General features: G+C 45.1%; 1 protein-coding gene across 1 annotated transcript in view; it reads right to left on the bottom strand.

Annotated features, from left to right (window-relative positions):
- LOC147103587 (unconventional myosin-XVIIIb-like) overlaps window positions 1-20,277 on the bottom strand; it is a 409,691-nt gene that overhangs the window by 217,678 nt on the left and 171,736 nt on the right. Inside the window, exons 19-21 of the mRNA XM_085962172.1 lie at window positions 16,256-16,403; window positions 11,697-11,856; window positions 1,471-1,654 (exon numbers count right to left, since the gene is read on the bottom strand). Coding sequence (XP_085818298.1) covers window positions 1,471-1,654; window positions 11,697-11,856; window positions 16,256-16,403 — 492 coding nt within the window. The remainder of the gene's footprint in view (window positions 1-1,470; window positions 1,655-11,696; window positions 11,857-16,255; window positions 16,404-20,277) is intronic.

Below are 20,277 nucleotides of genomic sequence, written 5' to 3' on the forward strand. Positions count from 1 at the left end.
CCAACAGGAATAAAAGGTAAAACATGAGATGAAAGGAAGGCTAAGAGATTGATAACTAAATATGTTAAGAGCAAGGGGTGTCATTTTGAGTTTGTGCGACAGTGTAAAACTTGTGAAGGAATAAGCAATATAACCTATTCAGAAAAATATACCATTCTATGAAAGAATTCTGGCCTCATTAAAACATGACAAACTGGGTTTGGAAATCTAGAAACCTAACGATGAAAAAGCTGTGAAAGCATTCTGACTATAGAGATAAGATAGTTGTTGACACTGAATCAATAACCTTATTGAAACAGAAGGATAAAGGCTCCAGCAGGCTGAACCTTTCGGAATGAAATAATGGTTCACCTTGGACAAGGTGTTCTAATTTACACCTCGTAAAGAAGCACAAACATCTGCCTTCATAAAAATGACATCAAGTAAAAAACACTCCTGCCGTCACACCGTTTTTTATGGTAAAGTTAGAACACCTAGAGAAGAGACATCATTTTGTAATGCTACCAGCTGAGGTGACTAAGAATTGCGGGGGTCGGCAGAAAAATGATTAGAGATAATTAGCTTACATCAGCAGAAAACCTTAAAGGAAATACCACTGGAAAAGGGTATAAATATTGAACTCTCAAATGGGATAGTAGGCTCGCTTTAAAAGGGCAAAGCGATTCTCGGCTTCAGAGGCGGCTCTATAAGTCTCCAACTCTTTGTACCTCGGGGATCAAAGGTATTTGATTTTGGTGGATATCTTGAATAGAACTTTAAGAACTGTAAAGCTGTAGCAAAGTTAAGATTTGAGAGTAAGGTTCTCTGATAATAGGATTGTAAGCTTTCTCTTTTTGGAACTGTTAATGTTGCAATTGACTCACCAACTGTAAAATACATGTCGGTTCTTTAATAAATCTATATATTAAGACAATTTTTAGAATTGTCTCACATAAGACTTTTGTATCAAAAACTCGCAAACTCAATCTCTGTACACTCTTTGGTGAGGAGTTGCAGAATTTTAGGAGAGTTTTCCGGACCCTCATAATATCCGGAACGTTACAGTCTAGCTAAACTTATTAAAAGTGCTATCTGGAGGACGGTAACATTTTCAGGTTGTTCTTTTCCAGACCTTTAGACCCAATTAAGCGTCTTTAGGATTCGGCTACCTCAAACTTTAGTTGAAAGTGAACGTCTGAGGAATACGCCTGATCCGGCGTAGCCCTAAAGGGGCTAGGACTAGTAATAATCCCTTCAAACTATCGGCCTCCCATTTTACATCTCTCCTGATTTTTATTTCCATTGAAGTCATAGACTTAAAATTACCCCCCCCCCCCCCCCCGGGAGCCTGTCAAGTACCCAGTTCTAGGATTGAATTTGTTGGGCTTCCATCAGTTCAAATGTGTCAAACAGAGCCGAATGGCAGCCAATACATCCATCATTAGTGTAAGTATAATCTCTGGCCCCAGCGTCCCGTCTGTTCACACTTACCACTTGTAGCTTGATAAGCGCACAGATGGACTTTCTGTTCACAGCTGCAAAGCTGGTGCTGAATGTTTTCCGGACACAACTGATCCTGTGCAAAGCCTGCTGAGAAGTGCCTTCCAGACCAGACACTGACCGACATATCATTGGGATTTTGGATCGTGAAGAGAAGAGTTTCTTGAGGAATTCACTAGTTGGAGGAAGTGGTCGATAGATTAGCTGCACTTTATTGTTAGCGTCGAACAGTCTGATAATTGTCACGCGCCAAAGACTGAGAGCTCCAGTTTTGACTCCCGGCCTTTTGATGTTTGCGCGTACTGTACCCACAGGTTGTTGCTTAACAGTCTCAATGGATTATTTGGGTATAACGTAAACCAGATCAACGTAAACCAGATCAAGGTGCCCAGCCAGAAGGAGGTTAAATTGACAGTATTTCCAAATAAGGTTACATTTAAACAACCTTTATGATTGGTCATTCTGTTGAGACATTAAACCGAGGCCCCATCTGCTCTCTCAGGTGGGCGTAAAAGATCCCAAGGCACTATTTCGAAGAAGAGCAGGGGAGTTTTCCCCGGTGTCCTGGGCTAATATTTATCCCTCAATCAACATAACAAAAACAGATTATCTGGTCATTATCACATTGCTGTTTGTGGGAGCTTGCTCTGAACAAATTGGCTGCTGCGTTTCCTACATTACAACAGTGACTACACTTCAAAAGTACTTCATTGGGAGTAAAGTGCTTTGGGATGTCCTGAGGTCATGAAAGGCGCTATATAAATGGGAGTCTTTCTTTTTTCTTTATTTGGTCGCAGAGTGCCATGAGTGGAACTCATGAATATGCACTTTCGTCTCCACCTCTTTTAACTGGAGCCCACCGTCTGGGGCCCAGAAAGATTCAAAAGGGAGAAAATGCATTTTCAAAATAGTCTTAAATGAACAAGATGCTAAATGTAATTAGCCATCGAACATTACACAAGACGGGTGGATTGATTGTCGGAGGCGAGGCTTGGACTCCCCATCAGAAAATCCGAGGGCCACTTGTGCTTGAACTTCAAATGAATGGATTTCATCAGATCTGAATGTCACATGGAAGTGAAGCGCATCATTCTCATTTCCCTCTGGAATGGCGAGCCGGGAAGGAGACCAAAATAATAGCTTAATCCCACTTCCACCACTTGAATCACGATTTGTATAAGGCAATCATTGAGCAACACTGACATCTCATTGCAAGGTCCCTGCCAAGGGTGCGCCACCCACTTGAAGAACAGCATGCATCAGAACAGATTCTGTCCTAAACAAAAAGGCAGAATTAAAATAGAAAACCAACAGAGAAATACAAGACCATTTGTAGTCTACAGGATAAATCTGATCACAACATGGAAACAGATATTATAACTGCTCTGAATTATTTTCTCTTGTTCTTTTCAAGCTGCAAATATGTCAATTCTCATGTACGTACGTCCTCTATGCTGGACCTTTGTTGAAATGAGGGCCCATTGCACCATCTCCTACTCCAACTCATCCTTTCCAGCACCTCAAAAGTGTTCAACTCCTTACCTCCCTCAATCTTCCCTTCCTCCTGCCATGTTCTGACTTTTCAATCTCAAGCTTGGCACCTTTTCGTGACTTATCTCATCTCCTTTTGTATTCTTTTTAACCCTTATTGTGTCCTGTGCTAAGGGCCTTGGCCCGTCACTAGATTCTTCTGTAAAACTGCATTTTGCAGCACTGGTTTGCATTCCATTAAGTTAACAGGATCTCCGTTTAGACTAACATCAAGCCTGATTGAGGCTTCCCTGCATAGTCTGTACAGTATTAAAGAAAAATAATTTAAAAAGTGGCTTGCCCTAATCCATGGTAATCTTATTAAACTGACAGGAGTATGGTTTTAAAAAGCCAAAGTGAACTATATATTAATCCCAAACACCATACAATGCAAAGACCCACAAGGGAGCTGGATGTTAATAAAATACTATATATTGATTAATCTGTTAATGGATGCATTAAGTATTAATGTTGCAAGTAGCTTAAAGAGACAGTCATTCTGAGGGAACAGGTGGACCATCCCTCAACACACAGTGTGCCAGAAAGGAAATGGCATTGGGGCCACAGATAGCTCAATAAACCTGATGTTTTTTTGTCAGTATCAGTTATGAATTATTCTCATGGGGTTGGGTTAAGCATACTTGTGTGAAACGCTTATAGAATGTGTGCAGAATCTAAAAACTCAATACATTATCTTGCAGTTTTGATTAAACAGTTGTCCCTCTCAACAACAACAACAACTTGTATTTATACAGCACCTTTAACGTAGTGACACGTCCCAAGGTGCTTCACAGGAGTGTTAGCAAACACAATTTGACACTGAGCCACATAAGGAAATATTAGGGCAGATGAGAGGTAGGTTTTAAGGACTTTCTTAAAGGAGGAAAGAGAGGTAGAGAGGCGGAGAGGTTTAGGCAGGGAATTCCAGAGCTTAGGGCCCAGGCAGCTGAAGGCATGGCCACCAATGGTTGAGCGATTAAAATTGGGGATGCTCAAGAGGCCAGAATTGGAGGAGCGCAGATATCTCGGAGAGTTGTGGGACTTGAGGAGATTACAGAGATAGGGAGTGGTGAGGCCATCGAGAGATTTGCAAACAAGGATGAGAATTTTAAAATCGAGGCGTTGCTTAACCAGGAGCCAATATAGGTCAGCGATCACAGGGGTGATGGGTGAACGGGACTTGGTGCGAGTTAGGACACGGGCAGCAGAGTTTTGGGTGACCTCAAGTTTACGGAGGGTAGAACATGGGAGGCCAGCCAGGAGTTCGTTAGAATAGTCAAGTCTAGAGGTAACAAAGGTGGAACGGTCACAAGGAAGGCTGGTATAGGAAACACTATGCACATCCCATCACAGCATTCTTGTGAGGGTTAGAGAGACCTGGGGCAGGGTAGAGGGACATTTAATCTGCATGAAACCTTCTCTACATACCTGACATGGAAGTACTTGTTGTTAACACTGGTGCCAAAAAATGGGGGAAATTTCTTTGGCATGGCACTAGCAGAGAATGGCAAATGTGATGTACCAAAGAAATATTCCCCATATTTTAGGGGAGAAAAAAAACAGTCTGTCATGAATCTTATCACGGCTCATGAAGTAACACTGGGCGGCCACCTGGTGGCGCCGTCCAAGGAGTATAAATACTCTGGCGTGGGCCCAGCTTGCTCAGTATGTTTCTGTAACCAGGAACTAGTGATGTAACTAGAATCTCATGGTTGTGAAACAGTTGATTAAAGCCTTGTTTTATACTCAAACCAAGTGCTCAGTAGTCTTTTTACATCACAGTCCATAAAAATAAAGTGGTTAGTCCTGAAATATCAACTGCATTAAATTATAGCATGATTCTACATAAAATGTGTATAAGAATTGGTGGCATAGTTTAACTCCTCCTGAAGACTCCTCTGTTGGATAACAGTTCCACAAGGGCCAAGCTCCAAATGAGACCTCGCTCAATCGCCCATTGTTCCTGCTTGTACATTGGGAGGCTATTCAATGGCGGAGCACAGGAGTTTAGCCCATTCCTGCCATTAAGAGCATAAGAAAGAACATAAGAAATAGGAGCAGGCATCGACCATTTGGCCCCTCGAACCTCCTTCACCATTCAATAAGATCACGGCTGATCTTCTACCTCAAATCCACTTTCCCGCCCTACCCCTATGTCCCTTGGTTCACTTAGGGTCCAAAAATCTATCGATCTCAGCCTTAAATATACTCAACGACTGAGCATCCACTGCCCTCGGGAGTAGAGAATTCCAGAGATTCACAACCCTTTGTGTGAAGAAACTCCTCCTCATCTCAGTCACTGTTCCCTCTAAGGTGCGCCCGCGCACTAATCCTCAAGCTGCCGCGCGGAGCCGGACAGCAGCTGGAGCGGGGGAACGGCCCCATAAAAACACTAACGACTTTGCGGCCCTCTGCGCAAACACAGCATCGCGGAGCCACGCATGTGCATCCAATCCCCTTCTGCGCATGTGATGTTTTGCCATATCCGAGCATGCACAATACCCCACCGTTGTGGCCTACAGTACAGGCCATGCTTTTCAACAAGGTGACTGGATCCATTGGGGTGGGGGAGAGAGAGACTGGGAGAGGGAGAGACTGGGGGGAGAGAGAGAGAGACTGGGGGAGAGAGAGAGAGAGACTGGGGGAGAGAGAGGGACTGGGGGAGAGAGACAGAGAGACTGGGGGGGAGAGAGAGAGAGACTGGGGAAGAGAGAGAGAGAGACTGGGGGAGAGAGAAAGAGAGAGGCTGGGGGAGAGAGAGAGAGAGACTGGGGGGGAAAAAGAGAGAGACTGGGGGAGAGAGAGAGAGAGAGAGAAATCCCTGTTCTATGCGGACGACCTGGTTCTGCTGTCTCCCACAGAACAGGGATTACAGCAACAACTACACCTACTCGACAAATACTGCCAAAATTGGGCTCTAACAGTAAATCTAAAGAAAACCAACATCATGATTTTTCAAAAAAGGCCCAGGTGTCAGGAAAACAAATACCAGTTTACCCTCAGTGATACCACTATAGGACACACTATGAGCTACACCTACCTTGGTCTAACTATTACAGCATCAGGGAGCTTCAGCATAGCAGTGAATGCACTAAAAGAAAAAGCCCGAAGAGCCCTATATGCAATAAAAAGAAAATTCTACAACATCCAAATCCCAATCAAAATCTGGCTCAAAATATTTGACAGCATAATCCTGCCCATTGCACTGTACGGTAGTGAAGTATGGGGCCCGCTAAATCACCAAAGCTACACTAAATGGGAAAAACACACAATAGAAGCCCTACATGCAGAATTCTGCCGAAGCATCCTTCGCACCCAAAGAAAAACGCCAACAAATGCATGCAGAGCCGAACTAGGCAGATACCCACTGATAATAAACATCCAAAAACGAGCACTAAACTTCCTAAATCACCTCAAATCTAGCTCCCCAGACACCCTTCATTTCAAAGCCTTTCAGACCCAAGAACTAAACCCAGAAAAGAGTCCCCTGAGTCAGCTGCTACTGAAACTAAGTACTCAGCCGGACCCTGACCAGCCCCAGACCAACACAGCCGTCCAAACACCAATCCGAGTGAACCAAATCATTAAAAAATGCAAAGAAACCTACCTGGAACATTGGAACAAAATAACTGAAAGCCAAAGCAGATTAGAATGTTACCGGGCCCTAAAAAGAGAATATAAACTGGCAGACTACCTCACGACCATCAGGGACACAAAACAGAGACAGACCCTCACCAGGTACAGACTAAGCGACCACCAACTGGAAATTGAAAAAGGCAGATACAAGAAATCCTGGCAGCCTAGAGAGAATAGAATATGCGATCAATGTCTGGCCGGCGAGGTTGAAACAGAGATGCATTTCCTCCTAAAATGCGAAAAATTCAACACATCAAGAAACATATTATTCAACAAGCTAAGCCAAACAACCCCAGATTTCAAGGAATTGGATGACCTGTCAAAATTGAGATTAGTCCTAGGAGAAGGAGACAAACCATACCTTGGGGCCAAATATGTAACAACATGTCACAACCTGAGGACTGTTTAAAAATTAAGACTGTTTAAAATTAATATTGAGCGTACCAAATGAAGTACAAAGACTGTTTAAAATTAATATTGTTTAAAAGTAATATTGTATGTAACCAACAAATGTCAAATCGATTGACACCTACAGAATGTTGGAAAACTGTACCTTTTTGCTATGTAAGCTTTGGCAATATGGTTCTCTGTAAACTTTCATGCCAATAAAGCATTTGAATTGGAATTGGAATTGGAGAGACGGGGAGAGAGAGAGAGAGAGAGAGATGGGTGGAGAGAGAGAGAGACTGGGGAGAAAAAGAGAGAATGGGGAGAGAAAGAGAGACTGGGGAGAAAGAGAGAGAGACTAGGAGAGAGACTGGGAGAGAGAGAGACTAGGGAGAGAAAGAGAGACTGGGGAGAAAGAGAGAGACTGGGGAGAAAGAGAGAGAGACACTGGGGAGAGATACTGGGAAAGAGAGGGAGGGAGAGAGAGAGACTGGGGGAGAGAGATACTGGGGAAGAGAAGGAGGGAGAGAGAGAGAGAGACTGGGGGAGAGAGATACTGGGGGAAGGGAGGGAGTGAGAGAGGGAGGGAGAGAGAGACTGGGGGAGAGAGATTCCCTGAGCTTCTTACAATAGTGGTAATTTAAAAAAATCTAACATCCACCAACATGGCCTCATTTAATCGCCTCTTCTAAAGCCTGCAGGCAGCTATCACTCAGGATTACACAGAGCTGGGACACTAAAGGATGTAACTAATTGTGAACAGGTTAGTGGAGCCGGGGTCTCACATGAGCATCTTCATTATCACAAGAGCACAAATAGGAAAGCCTCGTCAAGAAGCATTTCCCCTAAGAGGGAAAGAATTCTGCTCATTTTTCAACATTGACTGGATTTCAAATGTTTAAAAAAATGGGAGGAAAGCTCTCTCCTGAACCGGCTCTGATTCACTGCTTCTCCTTTTGCTCTGATGTTCTTTGCAGAGAGAGACAGAGAGACATAGAGCGAGAGAGTGACAGACAGGGACATAGGGAGAGAGAGACAGACAGACAAGCTGGGACAGAGGGAGAGAGACTGGGACAGAGGGAGAGATGGAGAGAGAGACAGGGACAAAGGGAGACAATGACAGAGAGTGAAACAGAGGGAGAGAGGGACAGAGAGAAAGAGACCGCGAAAGAGGGAGAGAGAGAGAGGGGGGTGAGGGTCCACTCCAGGCGCGTGTAGTTCGTTCCTGGGGACTGAGCAGCGGCCGCACTTTGGAACAACACAGATGGAGGCGCAGCACATGTACAATGGCTGCTAGAAGGAGGCTAAAGCAAACAATTTTTAGGCCCGCAGTGAAACATTTTTTAAAAATTCAGAAAATTGTTTATAGCTGGAAAAAAATACGGGAAAGTGATGTTGAATGTCCCACGGTAAATTCCAGTTAAATTTTGCCAGGTGTTGTCCCCTTTTTGAAAGAGTCTATCAGGGTTATTTAACTCATGTTATGAGAGAAGGGGAAAAGTTTGTACCTCAGAGTCTGTGAGAGACGGAGGAAATGGCAGCAGAATAAGAGGAAACAGCTTCTCCAAAACTGATCCCAACTCATTGCCAAGGCTGGGAATAGATAACCTCACCACCTTATTCACTTTCTTATTTGAGCTCCATTTGGATTTAGAGTTTATTTTATTATTTTTTGTTGCATGTTTAACAACAGCGTTGAAGATGGAAAGAAAAACTTGGAGCAACTTCTTCTGTCAAAGCTGCAACGAGACTTGAAAGAATTTAAAGATTTTTAATGAACTTTTTCAAAAAATGAGTGTTCAGAACACTTTTTCCCCCCTAAGATTCGAATATGATTTTGGAAGAAACAAGCAAAAATCTATTTTCCTCTCATCTAAACAAGCTTCAAAAGGTCTTGAAGCCCAAACACTTTTAAAGAGGCTCTGAAATGCTTAAAAGGTTTTAACATTGAAATTTCTCAATACAGGAAACTTTCTGGTATCCGGCACTGACGGGACCGAGCTGGTGCCGTACCATCAAAGCTGCCGTAGAAACCAGCGCTAATGTTAAAACATACGGAGCTTTTGAGCTCCGTGTGAATCAACAAACCCTGTTGCTTAGCAACAGCTTCAAAACAGTCGGCCGCAGCTTAAAAGCGTCTCTGTAGCTAAGCGACAGCTTCAGCTAGAACTTGCAGAGCCTGATTGGAAAAAAAAACAATGAGAAGTAAAAAAACTTACTGGAAACGGCTCCTGAATTTTGCCGGTAGATAGAGCTTTCCGGACATTTAACCTCTGGTTAAACGAAAGTTTCCTGTATTTGATTTTGAGCGATCGACTGAAGTGAGTAGCTTTACACAAACATGCAACTATGCTGTTGAGGAGGAGGAGGGTGGGGAGGGTTTGTAGGAGTTACAGATTACTTTTTATTAACTTGTTAAAAAATATCATTAAGACGTTTAGGAAGAGAACCAAAACAGGGGAAAAACACAAACCATTTTATTTTGTCCGTTGTTCTATAGTCCAAACAAGTCCGAGGAATAATGTAAATACAGATTTCCTCTTAAACGTTTAGTGGAGTGTTAATAGAAACACAAGTTATGTAATGATATATAAAAATTGTAGGAAGCTACTTTAGAAGAAAGTACTGTTTGTTTATTGAGAAAGACACAGAAAATACTCCGATTAAACTGATAGTGTACAATTTCGATTTGGTATAAATGTTTGAAATAGGAGATTAAAAATTGAGAGTACAATGAAGTTTGTTTCCCACTATTTCATTGCGAAGTGCCTAAAATAATTCAACACTTTTCATGATAAGAGCATGGATTAATATTGTGGAGCATGTTTGAGAGAAAAACATTAGAAGCGAAATTTCTAAATTAACATCTTTGCATCAACATATTAGTTTCCAAGTCAGTCTGATTGGTTCTCCTGTCCAGGAAGAAAGATGAATGTTTATTTCCATTAAATCGTACCTTTTCCTGCTTTTTGTTTTTAATCTGGTGACGCAAATTAGGTATGTGTTTTTCTGCACTTATGAATAAGTGCTGCATTTCTGACATGTTACATGGTGGATGTGCTGGTTCAAGAAGACAATGCTGACTAATGGAAGTGATTGAAGTTGGAAATACAGATACCCATTTTTGTTCAATTTTTAATACTGTAAACTAAAGAACTACAGCACTTTATATTTGTTGGTTGTCTGATTGCATTGTGATGAATATTCTAATCACTTATCTGGACGTGCAGCACATCAGCGCCATAGGAAAGCCGCTGCTTGTGCAGCCACTGCTATAGTGACATGAGGGATGGGCTAATACATTGAAAACTTTTAAATTAATACAAATTGCACGAATAGATATGCCTCTTTCAGCTCACCTTGGGCTTTTGGATTGTTTGTCGATGCATAACCGTGTAACTGAGTGATGTTTCTGAAGTGTTAATGCATTATTATGCAGTTCTTTTGTATCCCAGTCATTTCTGACAAGTATTTTTTTTAAATAGAGTTTGTACGTGACGAACTAAAAGCTTTTAATTAATTCTACCATAAATAAACTTGCAGAATGGGCATGTAAATGACAAATGAATTTCAATAATAGATAAGTGTGAGGTAGTGCATTTTTGGTAGGAGGAATAAGGTGACCTGCTCCTTGGAAAATAAGAGTCGAAGTGGGGTATAGATTCACAAATCATTAAAAGCAGCAACGCAGGTTAAAAAAGCCACAAAAGTGCAAATAAAGCACTGGGGTTCATTTCAAAAGCAGAGAAGTTATGTTCAACTTGTATGGAACCTTGTCTGATTGTCTCATGATTTGAGACAATGGGGTGGCAACTTGGCATTATTGCATACACGCTGTTCAGTTGTTGTTGTAAAAGTTGTTGTTGTAACTGTAATTGTTGTAAAATTTGCTCACGGACTAAAAAGGTCGCGCTCAAAGGAGCTTGTGGCCCACTCAGTACAAAACAAAATTAGAGGGAGCATTGATCTGAGTCCTAAACAGCCGACCCCTTATCCTGAGATGATGCCCTCCAGTTCTAGACTCTCCAGACAGGGGAAACAGTCTCTCAGCATCGACCCTGTCAAGCCCTCTCAGAATCTTATGTTTCAATGAGATCACCACTCATTCTTCTAAACTCCAGAGAGTAAAGGCCCATTCCGCTCAATCTCTCCTCATAGGACAGCCCTCTCATCCCAGGAATCAGCCTAGTGAACCTTCGTTGCACCGCCTCCAAGGCAAGTATATCCTTCCTTAAGTACAGAGATCAAAACTGAACATAGTACTCCATTTGTGGTCTCACCAAGGCCCTGTACAATTGCAGCAAGTCTTCCTTACTCTTGTACACCAACCCCCTTGCAATAAAGGCCAACATACCATTTGCCCTCCCTAATTGCTTGCCGTACCTGCAATGTTAACTTTCCGTGTACAAGGGCACCCAGGTCCCTCTGAACACCATGTCAACTCACACGCACCTCTGGCCAGGGTTAGCTGTGGAATCAAGTTGATCATTTCCCCTTCTTACACTAGCGGCGCTGGGGCCTATTGTAGCAGCCATGCTGCCACTCTGGCTAAGGCCAGCTGGCTCAGCACAGACCAGGACCCTGGGTCGGCATGACTCAGTTGGTACACGCATTAGTTCCTGGAACTTACTGTAGCGTTTTGCCCCTCAGGCTCTAACACTTACATTCTGGATTCCTGCAGCATCTGGCTGGCATTCTCCAGCGATAGGTTCTGCTTGGCTTTTTTGATCCAGCCCGTCAGGTCATACCTCACAGGGTCCGTGCCGAGCTGGTGGGCAATGACAAACTGCTGCTCCTGCTCGCACCTCCGCAGTGGCTGTTTCTCTACGAGCACAAAGTCATCGATCAGTCACAAACAGGGACCTTAAGCTGCAGCCAATTTGCATTAAACATCCCGAAGTCCCAAGAACTAAAGTGGATCGAAAGGCAGGGTTGCATCCCAGACTTTACAGATGAAGGCAAAAGCAAGGGGAAGGTGAAGGGCGGGGTGATTAGAAATTTCTGTTCTAAAAGCTCCCCCAATGACTATCTTAAGAAAATACAGTAATATTAATATTAAGGGGGAAAAATTCGGTTGGCGCTAACGGGGCGCAAAGCAATTAGTGCCCGGGCGCGGCGCCGCTAACGCCTCCTGTGAAATTCAGCAGGAGGTTAGCGGCGGCGTTAGCTGGTAGCGCCCTGCAGTGCTGCACCTTCAGCGATGACGTCATCGCCGTGCGCAGCACCCCGCTCACACCCTGGCTGCAAACTTGGCTCGCGCCCCCTGACCTACTGTCGGACGCTATGTGCGACAGGGTCAGGGGGGTGTTTTTGCAGCCGGAGCGGCGATAATTAAAGGACAGGTGCCGGGCTGCCGTTTTGTTTTTGGGCTGCCTGCAAGCACCTGCCCCTCTCGCCTCCTCATGCGGGGTTGCTGGCCGCGATCGGTCATCCCGGCACTCCTCTTGAGTGCCGGGTTCTTTTCCCGGCATCCCACTCCCCGGTGGTCGAGCAGGGCCCTGGTGCCCCTCCCCTTTAATCAGGGGAGGGAGGTCTGCAGTAGCGCAGCAATATTCATCCTTTCCTGATAGGTATAACCTATTTCTGGTATCATCCTTGTAAATCGTCTCTGCACCCTCTCCAGTGCCTCAATATCCTTTTTATAATATGGTGACCAGAACTGTGTAGAGTGCCATTTCAGTCGATTCCACCCAGATTACGCTGATATCTGGGCAGAAACGAAGCGGAAACTCCGGGCCATAGTTTCTTCAGACAGATATTGACGGAGCAATATAAACATAAAGGGGGGAAGATTGTCTCGCACCACCTTTGGGGCGATAACTTTGCCGGGGCGCTACTTTTAGTGCCCTGAAAAAGTTAGTGCCCCCGCGCCTGAAATTCAATGGTGTCGCCCCAAGCAGGAGGCGGGGCGCCACTGGAAGCACTCCCCCTCCTCCCTCTTGGGGCGCTCCCATTGAATATTGCACTGTTATGTGCAGCAGCGCCACACGTGTCAGCACGTAGCGTCGCGGTACTGCAGGCCTCCCTCCCCTGATTAAAGGGGAGGGGCCTAGCGCAGCATGCACCGGGGCCCTGCTGGACCACCGGGGAGCGGGGTGCTGGCAAAAGAGCCCGGCACTCAAGAGGAGTGCCGGGCTGACGGATCACGGCCGGCACCCCGCAGGAGGAGGCGAGAGGGGGCTGGTGCTGGCAGGCGGCCCCAAAAAAAATGGCCGCCCGGCACCTGCCCTTTAATTAATCGCCGCCCCAGCTGCAAAAACGCCCCCTGACCCTGTCTGACATAGCATCCGGCGGTAGGTCAGGGGGCACGAGCCAAGTTTGCGGCCGGGGAGCGAGCGGGGCACTGCGCACGGCGATGACGTCATTGCCGCCGGGCGCTACCAGCTACTGCCGCTGCTAACCTCCCGCTGAATTTCACGGGAGGCGTTAGCGGCGCCGCGCCTGGGCGGTAGTTGCTTGCTAACGGGAGGTGCAAAGCAGCCGAATTTTTCCCCCAAGGTACCTCCCCTTTATGAATGCAAGAATCTACGAACAAATAGGAGCAGAGTTGTGCAATACATTAGAGAGGAACGGTGCATGTTTGCATCACAGTTCTTTAAGCTGTGACCCCCCATGGGAAGGTGCCAGGTAGAAGCAAGTCAAGTGTCAACTTTAGCTCAGTGGTATTACTCGCTCTTAAGGGTCAGATAGTTATGGGTTCAAGCACATATATAATCTAGACTGAGATTTCAGTGCAGCACTGATTGATGCTGGCTTTCAGATAAGACATTAAGCCAAGGCCCTCTCTGCCCTCACAGTTACACATAAAAGGTCCCATGACATTATTGAAGAAGCGGAGTGAAGTTCGCCCCAGTGTTCTGACCAAAATTTCCCCCTCAACCAACACCGCTAAAACAGATTGGCCCAGATTTTGCTGCAATAATAATGGCGAGGCTACCAGCGCCCGCCGTTATTACAGGGTAAATCTGATAGCAACTTCTGCCGTCCGCACATGCACAGTTAAACACAGAAATTCATTAATAGCTATCAGAGATACCTTGCTCCTCCACCAGGTGCGCTTTTGCAGTCCTCACCGATATACTCGGCACTGAAATCACTGTAATGGTGTGAACTTGGGGCACTCACCCACTAGTTCCTCACTAAAGACGCCAGAAAAAGTTAGGGCTGGTGCATTTTGGAGTAAGTGAGTTTTTAAAGGTGTAATAAGTGATCATTACTGCTGAACAACCTCACTGGCCCTGAAAAATTAATTTTACAAGTGTGGAGTCTCGTCCCCTTAGAAGAAAAATAATGTTGACGATTTAAAAAAAAATTTAAATTAAAAATTTTTTTTTACTTTTTCGGTTTGTCTCTTATCCCTCTCCCTTTATCCCATTTGTATTTCTCAATCTTTAGATTGCTTCCTGTACATGATTTAAATGTAATTTATATCTCATGTTTTTTACTTCCCAGTTTGCAGTCTGCGTGTCTCAGGTGAGGATACTTCAATCTGATTGGTTGAACAGGCTTGCTGCTGCTTGCCCTGTTCACAGATGCCACAGATCCCCTGTAGAGGGCGCCATACTGAAACAGACGGCGGATTAATGGCAATCCCTGCTGACAAGTTCGTGATAAGTCTCTGGGCAACTGGACGTGAGGTGAACGGTGGAAGCCATTCCTTTGCCACTGAGAGCAAAATCATAGAAACTTACAGCATAGAAGGAGGTCAGTCGGCCCGTCGTGCCTGTGCTGGCTCTTTAAAAAAAAAATTATTCATTGATGGGATGTGGGCGTCGCTGGCTAGGCCTGCATTTAGTGCCCATCCCCACTTTTTATCCATAACCCTGTCGGTTCCTAATCCTCAAGTACCTTTGCAGGCCGAGCGTTCCCGATCTCGACAACTCTGAGTGAAAAAAATATCTCCTCATCTCCCCTCTAGATCTTTTGCCAATGAGTTGGAATCCATGACCTCTGGTTATTGACCCACTCGCCAGAAGGAATAGTTTTTCCCCATCTACTCTATCAAAACCTCTCATCGCCTTCTAAACCTCCAAAAGGTCACCTCTTAAAACTTCTCTGTTCCAAGGAGAACAGTCCTAACTTTTCTAAACCCTCCTCATAACTGAAGTCCCGCATCCCTGGCAACATCTTAGTAAACCTCCTCTGTACCCTTTCTAAGGCTTTTACACCTTTCCTGAAGCGTGGTGCCCAGAATTGTCCACAATACTCCAGTTTAGGCCTAACCAGTGATTTATAAAGTTCTAGCATGATCGCTTTGCTTTTAAATTCTATTCATCTATTTATAAACCTAAGTAACCCATATGCCAGTTTAGCCACCTTATCAACTTGCCCTGCCACCATTAAGGATTTTTGTATATAGACACCAAGGTCTCTCTGCTCATCTACACTTTTCAAAATCGTGTCATTATCTGGTCATTTATCTCATTGCTTTTCAGGGACCTTGCTGTGTGCAATTTGCCTGCATTACAACAGTGACCACACTTCAAAAAGTACTTCATTGGCTGCGAACCGCTTTGGAACATCCTGAGGATGTGAGAGGTGCTATGTAAATGCAAGTTATTTCTTTCTGGCAGAGAGGGTGCAAAAACAAAGAGGGAGACTTCTGGCAAGTTTCATGCTCCTCCTTCCATCAGCCAATCTCAGAGTAGAATTGGCAAAGACACCAGACCTCTGATGTATGCTCTTTGTCTGTGCGTTGGCAAGAAACTTGGGCAAAGAGCAAAAGTCAAGGATACACATTTCTGCATGCGATCTTTATTGCAGAAACATGAATGCCTTTGTAACAGATGGAGTGAATGATTAAAAAAACACACATTAAATTGACAGTTTCTTCAAACCACTACATTGTTGGATTATTACAGGAATTTATCTGATCAGTACTCAGGGGAAAAAACAGGCGTTCGATAGATCTAATGGTTTTAGTACTTAACAAGGAATATCTAAGCAAATATCAGTGTTGATTTCTTCATTAGCCGCATGCACTGACATCAACATTATTCTATCATTGAGTTAGTGGCTCGCATTTACAGAAAGCACATTACTGAAGACAATGTTCCTTTCCAGATAATAAACCATCACTGATCTGTTGATTATACCTTTGCAACTGATCTTTTGAATGTGCCAATTAAAACAACAAATTAAAGCTGCAGTCTCCCATACTTATCACAACTCATTGAGTACACTTTACAAACCGCACTGGTTAGGTTTTTTTTTCTATAATTACCTCCTTTTTCCATTCCTTTCTTCTCAAAGTAGGAACAGAGGCGATCAAGGACCACGGTGTCATTGGAGCCTTGAATTAACACCTCTTCATCCAGAATCCAGAGTAGGCCAATGGGCTGCTCCCCCTGGGCAGATGGCTGAACCTTGAACTGATAGATAAAGTACTAAGCATGAGGGTCAGGTACGAAATGCAAAGAAATTAATTGAATTTGCAATCCTACGATAACATTGGATACCTATGTAGGAAGTCACACAACACCAGGTTATAGTCCAACAGCTTTATTTGAAATCACAAGCTTTCGGAGCGCTGCTCCTTCGTCAGGTGAAGTGAAGAGAAGCATATCGGCACAGCATATATAGTCAGAGAAAACTGCCAGATGATTACAGGTAATCTTTCTAACTGCCCTTTATCACACCTCGGCAGAGAGATAATCACAGCAATCAAAGGTGTGAATGGTGTCCAAACAGGTCAGTCAGGAAAACATTACATCAAAGAACAATGAGGTGGGGTCACAAGGGGTCAAATATTGCAGATGCTGGGGTCTGTATGAAAAACAGAAAAAAACCAAAAAACTTTGCTGGAAATCACAGCAGGTCCGGCCGCATCTGTGCAGAGAAAACAAGCCAATGACGACTCGAGTCTGGATGACTCTACATCAGGTGGGGTTACATGTAGCGTGACATGAACCCAAGATCCCGGTTGAGGCCATCCTCATGAGTGTGGAACTTGGCTATCAGTTTCTGCTCGATGATTTTGCGCTGTCATGTGTCTCGAAGGCCGCCTTGGAGAATGCTTACCTGAAGATCGGAGCCTGAATGCCCTTGACTGCTGAAGTGTTCCCCGACTGGGAGGGAACACTCCTGCCTGGCGATTGTTGTGCGGTGTCCATTCTTCCGTTGTCGCAGTGTCTGCATGGTCTCGCCGATGTACCATGCTCCGGGGCATCCTTTCCTGCAACGTATGAGGTAGACAACGTTGGCCGAGTCACATGAGTATGTACCATGTACCTGGTGAGTGGTGTCCTCACGTGTGATGATGGTATCTATGTTGATGATCTGGCATGTCTTGCAGCGGTTGCCGTGGCAGGGTTGTGTGGTGGCATGGTCGCTGTTCTCCCCACAGTGGGCCATCCCCACGCCTCCAGTACTTGCCTTCAAACAGCCACCTAACCTCAAACAGACCATCGTTCGCAGCAAATTACCCAGCTTTCAGGAGAACAGCGACCACGCCACCACACAGCCCTGCCACGGTAACCTCTGCAAGACATGCCAGATCATCAACACAGATACCATCATCACACATGAGGACACCACCCACCAGGTACATGGTACATACTCATGTGACTCGGCCAACGTTGTCTACCTCATACGTTGCAGGAAAGGATGGCCCGGAGCATGGTACATCGGCGAGACCATGCAGACACTGCGACAACAGATGAACGGACACAGCACAACAATCGCCAGGCAGGAGTGTTCCCTGCCAGTCGGGGAGCACTTCAGCAGTCAAGGACATTCAGCCTCCGATCTTCGGGTAAGCATTCTCCAAGGCGTCCTTCGAGACAGACGACAACGCAAAATCGTCGAGCAGAAACTGATAGCCAAGTTCCACACTCATGAGGACGGCCTCAACCGGGATCTTGGGTTCATGTCACGCTACATGTAACCCCACCTGACGTAGAGTCATCCAGACTCAAGTCGTCGTTGGCTTGTTCTCTCTGCACAGATGCGGCCGGACCTGCTGTGATTTCCAGCAAAGTTTTTTGGTATTTTTTCTGTTTTTCATACAGACCCCAGCATCTGTAACATTTGACCCCTTGTGACTCCACCTCATTGTTCTTTGATGTAATATTTTCCTGACTGACCTGTTTGGACACCATTCACACCTTTGATTGCTGTGATTATCTCTCTGCCGAGGTGTGATAAAGGGCAGTTAGAAAGATTACCTATAATCATCTGGCAGTTTTCTCTGACTATATATGCTGTGCCTATATGCTTCTCTTCACTTCACCTGATGAAGGAGCAGCGCTCCGAAAGCTTGTGATTTCAAATAAAGCTGTTGTACTACAACCTGGTGTTGTGTGACTTCCTACATTTGTCCACCCCAGTCCAACACCGGCATCTCCACATCATTGGATACCTAGAGGGAGCTACAGATGGCAAGATAACAAAAAGCAGGGTGGGGGGGGGGTTCAGATATAGTCTTGCCTCCTCGATTGGATACTCAAGGTAAGGAATGTCTTTAACATCCTCTGAGATATTCTTTTGAAATAATGCTGAATAAATGGTGCAGTGGGTTAGCACTCTGCTCTTTGACCTCTGGGACTTGGGTTTGATTTCAGCCCACACTGAAGTCCTATCCTTCTGCCAGCTACAACAAAATGATAAGATCATCCAACCTTATTTCTGATGGGCATGAGTCCACAGTGCAAATCTGCCAATAGAGTGCCAGAGAGGAGCAGCGAATGGTAGCTCGGAAATGGATAGATCACATGGGGTGTGACGTAAGAAAACTACTAGGCACTTGGTCTAAGTATTAAACAAAGCTTTAATCAACTGTTTTTCAACATGGAGATCTAGTTGTGCCCTTCACTAGTTCCTGTTAAAGAATGTCCTGAGCAAGCTGGGCCCATGCCCGAGTATTTATACTCTCCCTGGACAGTGCCACCAGCAGGCCACCCAGTATTATTTCATAAGTCATTTCCACATGAATGACAAGATTCATGTCAGGGTGCTCTTCAGAAGATGAGGTTAAGCCACACCGATAGGACAATGTAGAGGGAGTTTCACTCTGGGACCACACTGTATTTTACCTGACCTGGGATAGCTTGACATGGACATAGAAACTAAAAGGGGACAAATATTCTATTCCTCAGCACAGCCATTCCACCCATTGATGGTCAGAAATGTCCCCTCCTGCCACCTACCCTACAAAGTAAACACAGGAAGCTAACCAGAAGGTGTGAAGTAAGAATGTGCATGTTACACGGGTGCCCTTTTCCACATATATATATCCATCAGTATCTAATTTGAATACTGAAATTTAATTGGCTGAAAGTTAACCTCAGCCATCAACTCTTAAGTTCAACAATTCATATGCATTTTGCTTTCGTCTAAACCATGGATATTACGGTCGGTCTGCTCTTGAAAATTGTTGAGTACCGCCTGGTTTACCAGCACTAGAAGGGAACAATGTTACACCTTCCAAATAGCCAAAAGTATCTTTATCCTCCAACATAGAAGGATACGTTGATGGGGTTAGATGAAGGGTGGGAGGAGACTCGTGTGGAGCATAAACACCAGCATGGACCTGTTGGGCCGAATGGCCTGCTTCTGTGCCGTAAATACTATGTAATACATTTCTTAGTACCTCTAGCTTATTCGCTCCAAGGACCTCAAAAACTATGAACTCGTTATTACCTCCAGTCTGCTCTTACTCCCTTAGTTTACCATGTTTTCCGAACCCAACCTTAGTCAGTCTAAGCTAGCTACTACCTTTTGATTGCCTTGTCTTCTCTCCACTCTTTACAACCTCACTAGTGCCTGACACTGCAGGCCTTCACCCTTCATGCAAGTTCCTCAACAACAAGGACGAGGGGACACAGATTTAAGGTCTTGGGAAAGAGATACAGAGGGGAATGTGAGGAAAAACTTTTTTTACGCAGCGAGTGGTGAGGACCTGGAACTCGCTGCCGACGGACGTGGTGGAAGCGGAGACACTCAGGCCTAGAAATTCGGTGGGCTGCGCCACCAGTTAGCGCCCAAAGAGGGCACTTAGTGGGTTTAGCGCCACTGGCCACGCCTCCCGTGAAATTTAGCGGGGCGCGAATGGCGGCATTAGCCTGTAGCGCTGCGCCGCCACCGATGACGTCATCGGTGTGCGCAGCGCCCCGCTACCGCCCCGATTGCGATATTTGGTCGCGCCCCCCACTGTAACGCCAGTCGCAATTTGCGACCGGTTCAGGGGGGCCTACCTGCGGCGGTAGTGGCGCTAATTTAAGGGGAGATGCGGGCCGACCATTTTTA

The sequence above is a fragment of the Somniosus microcephalus genome, chromosome 19 (assembly GCF_052327205.1).
Source record: "Somniosus microcephalus isolate GS21.2 chromosome 19, FLI_Smic_1.0, whole genome shotgun sequence".
Lineage (NCBI taxonomy): Eukaryota > Metazoa > Chordata > Chondrichthyes > Squaliformes > Somniosidae > Somniosus > Somniosus microcephalus.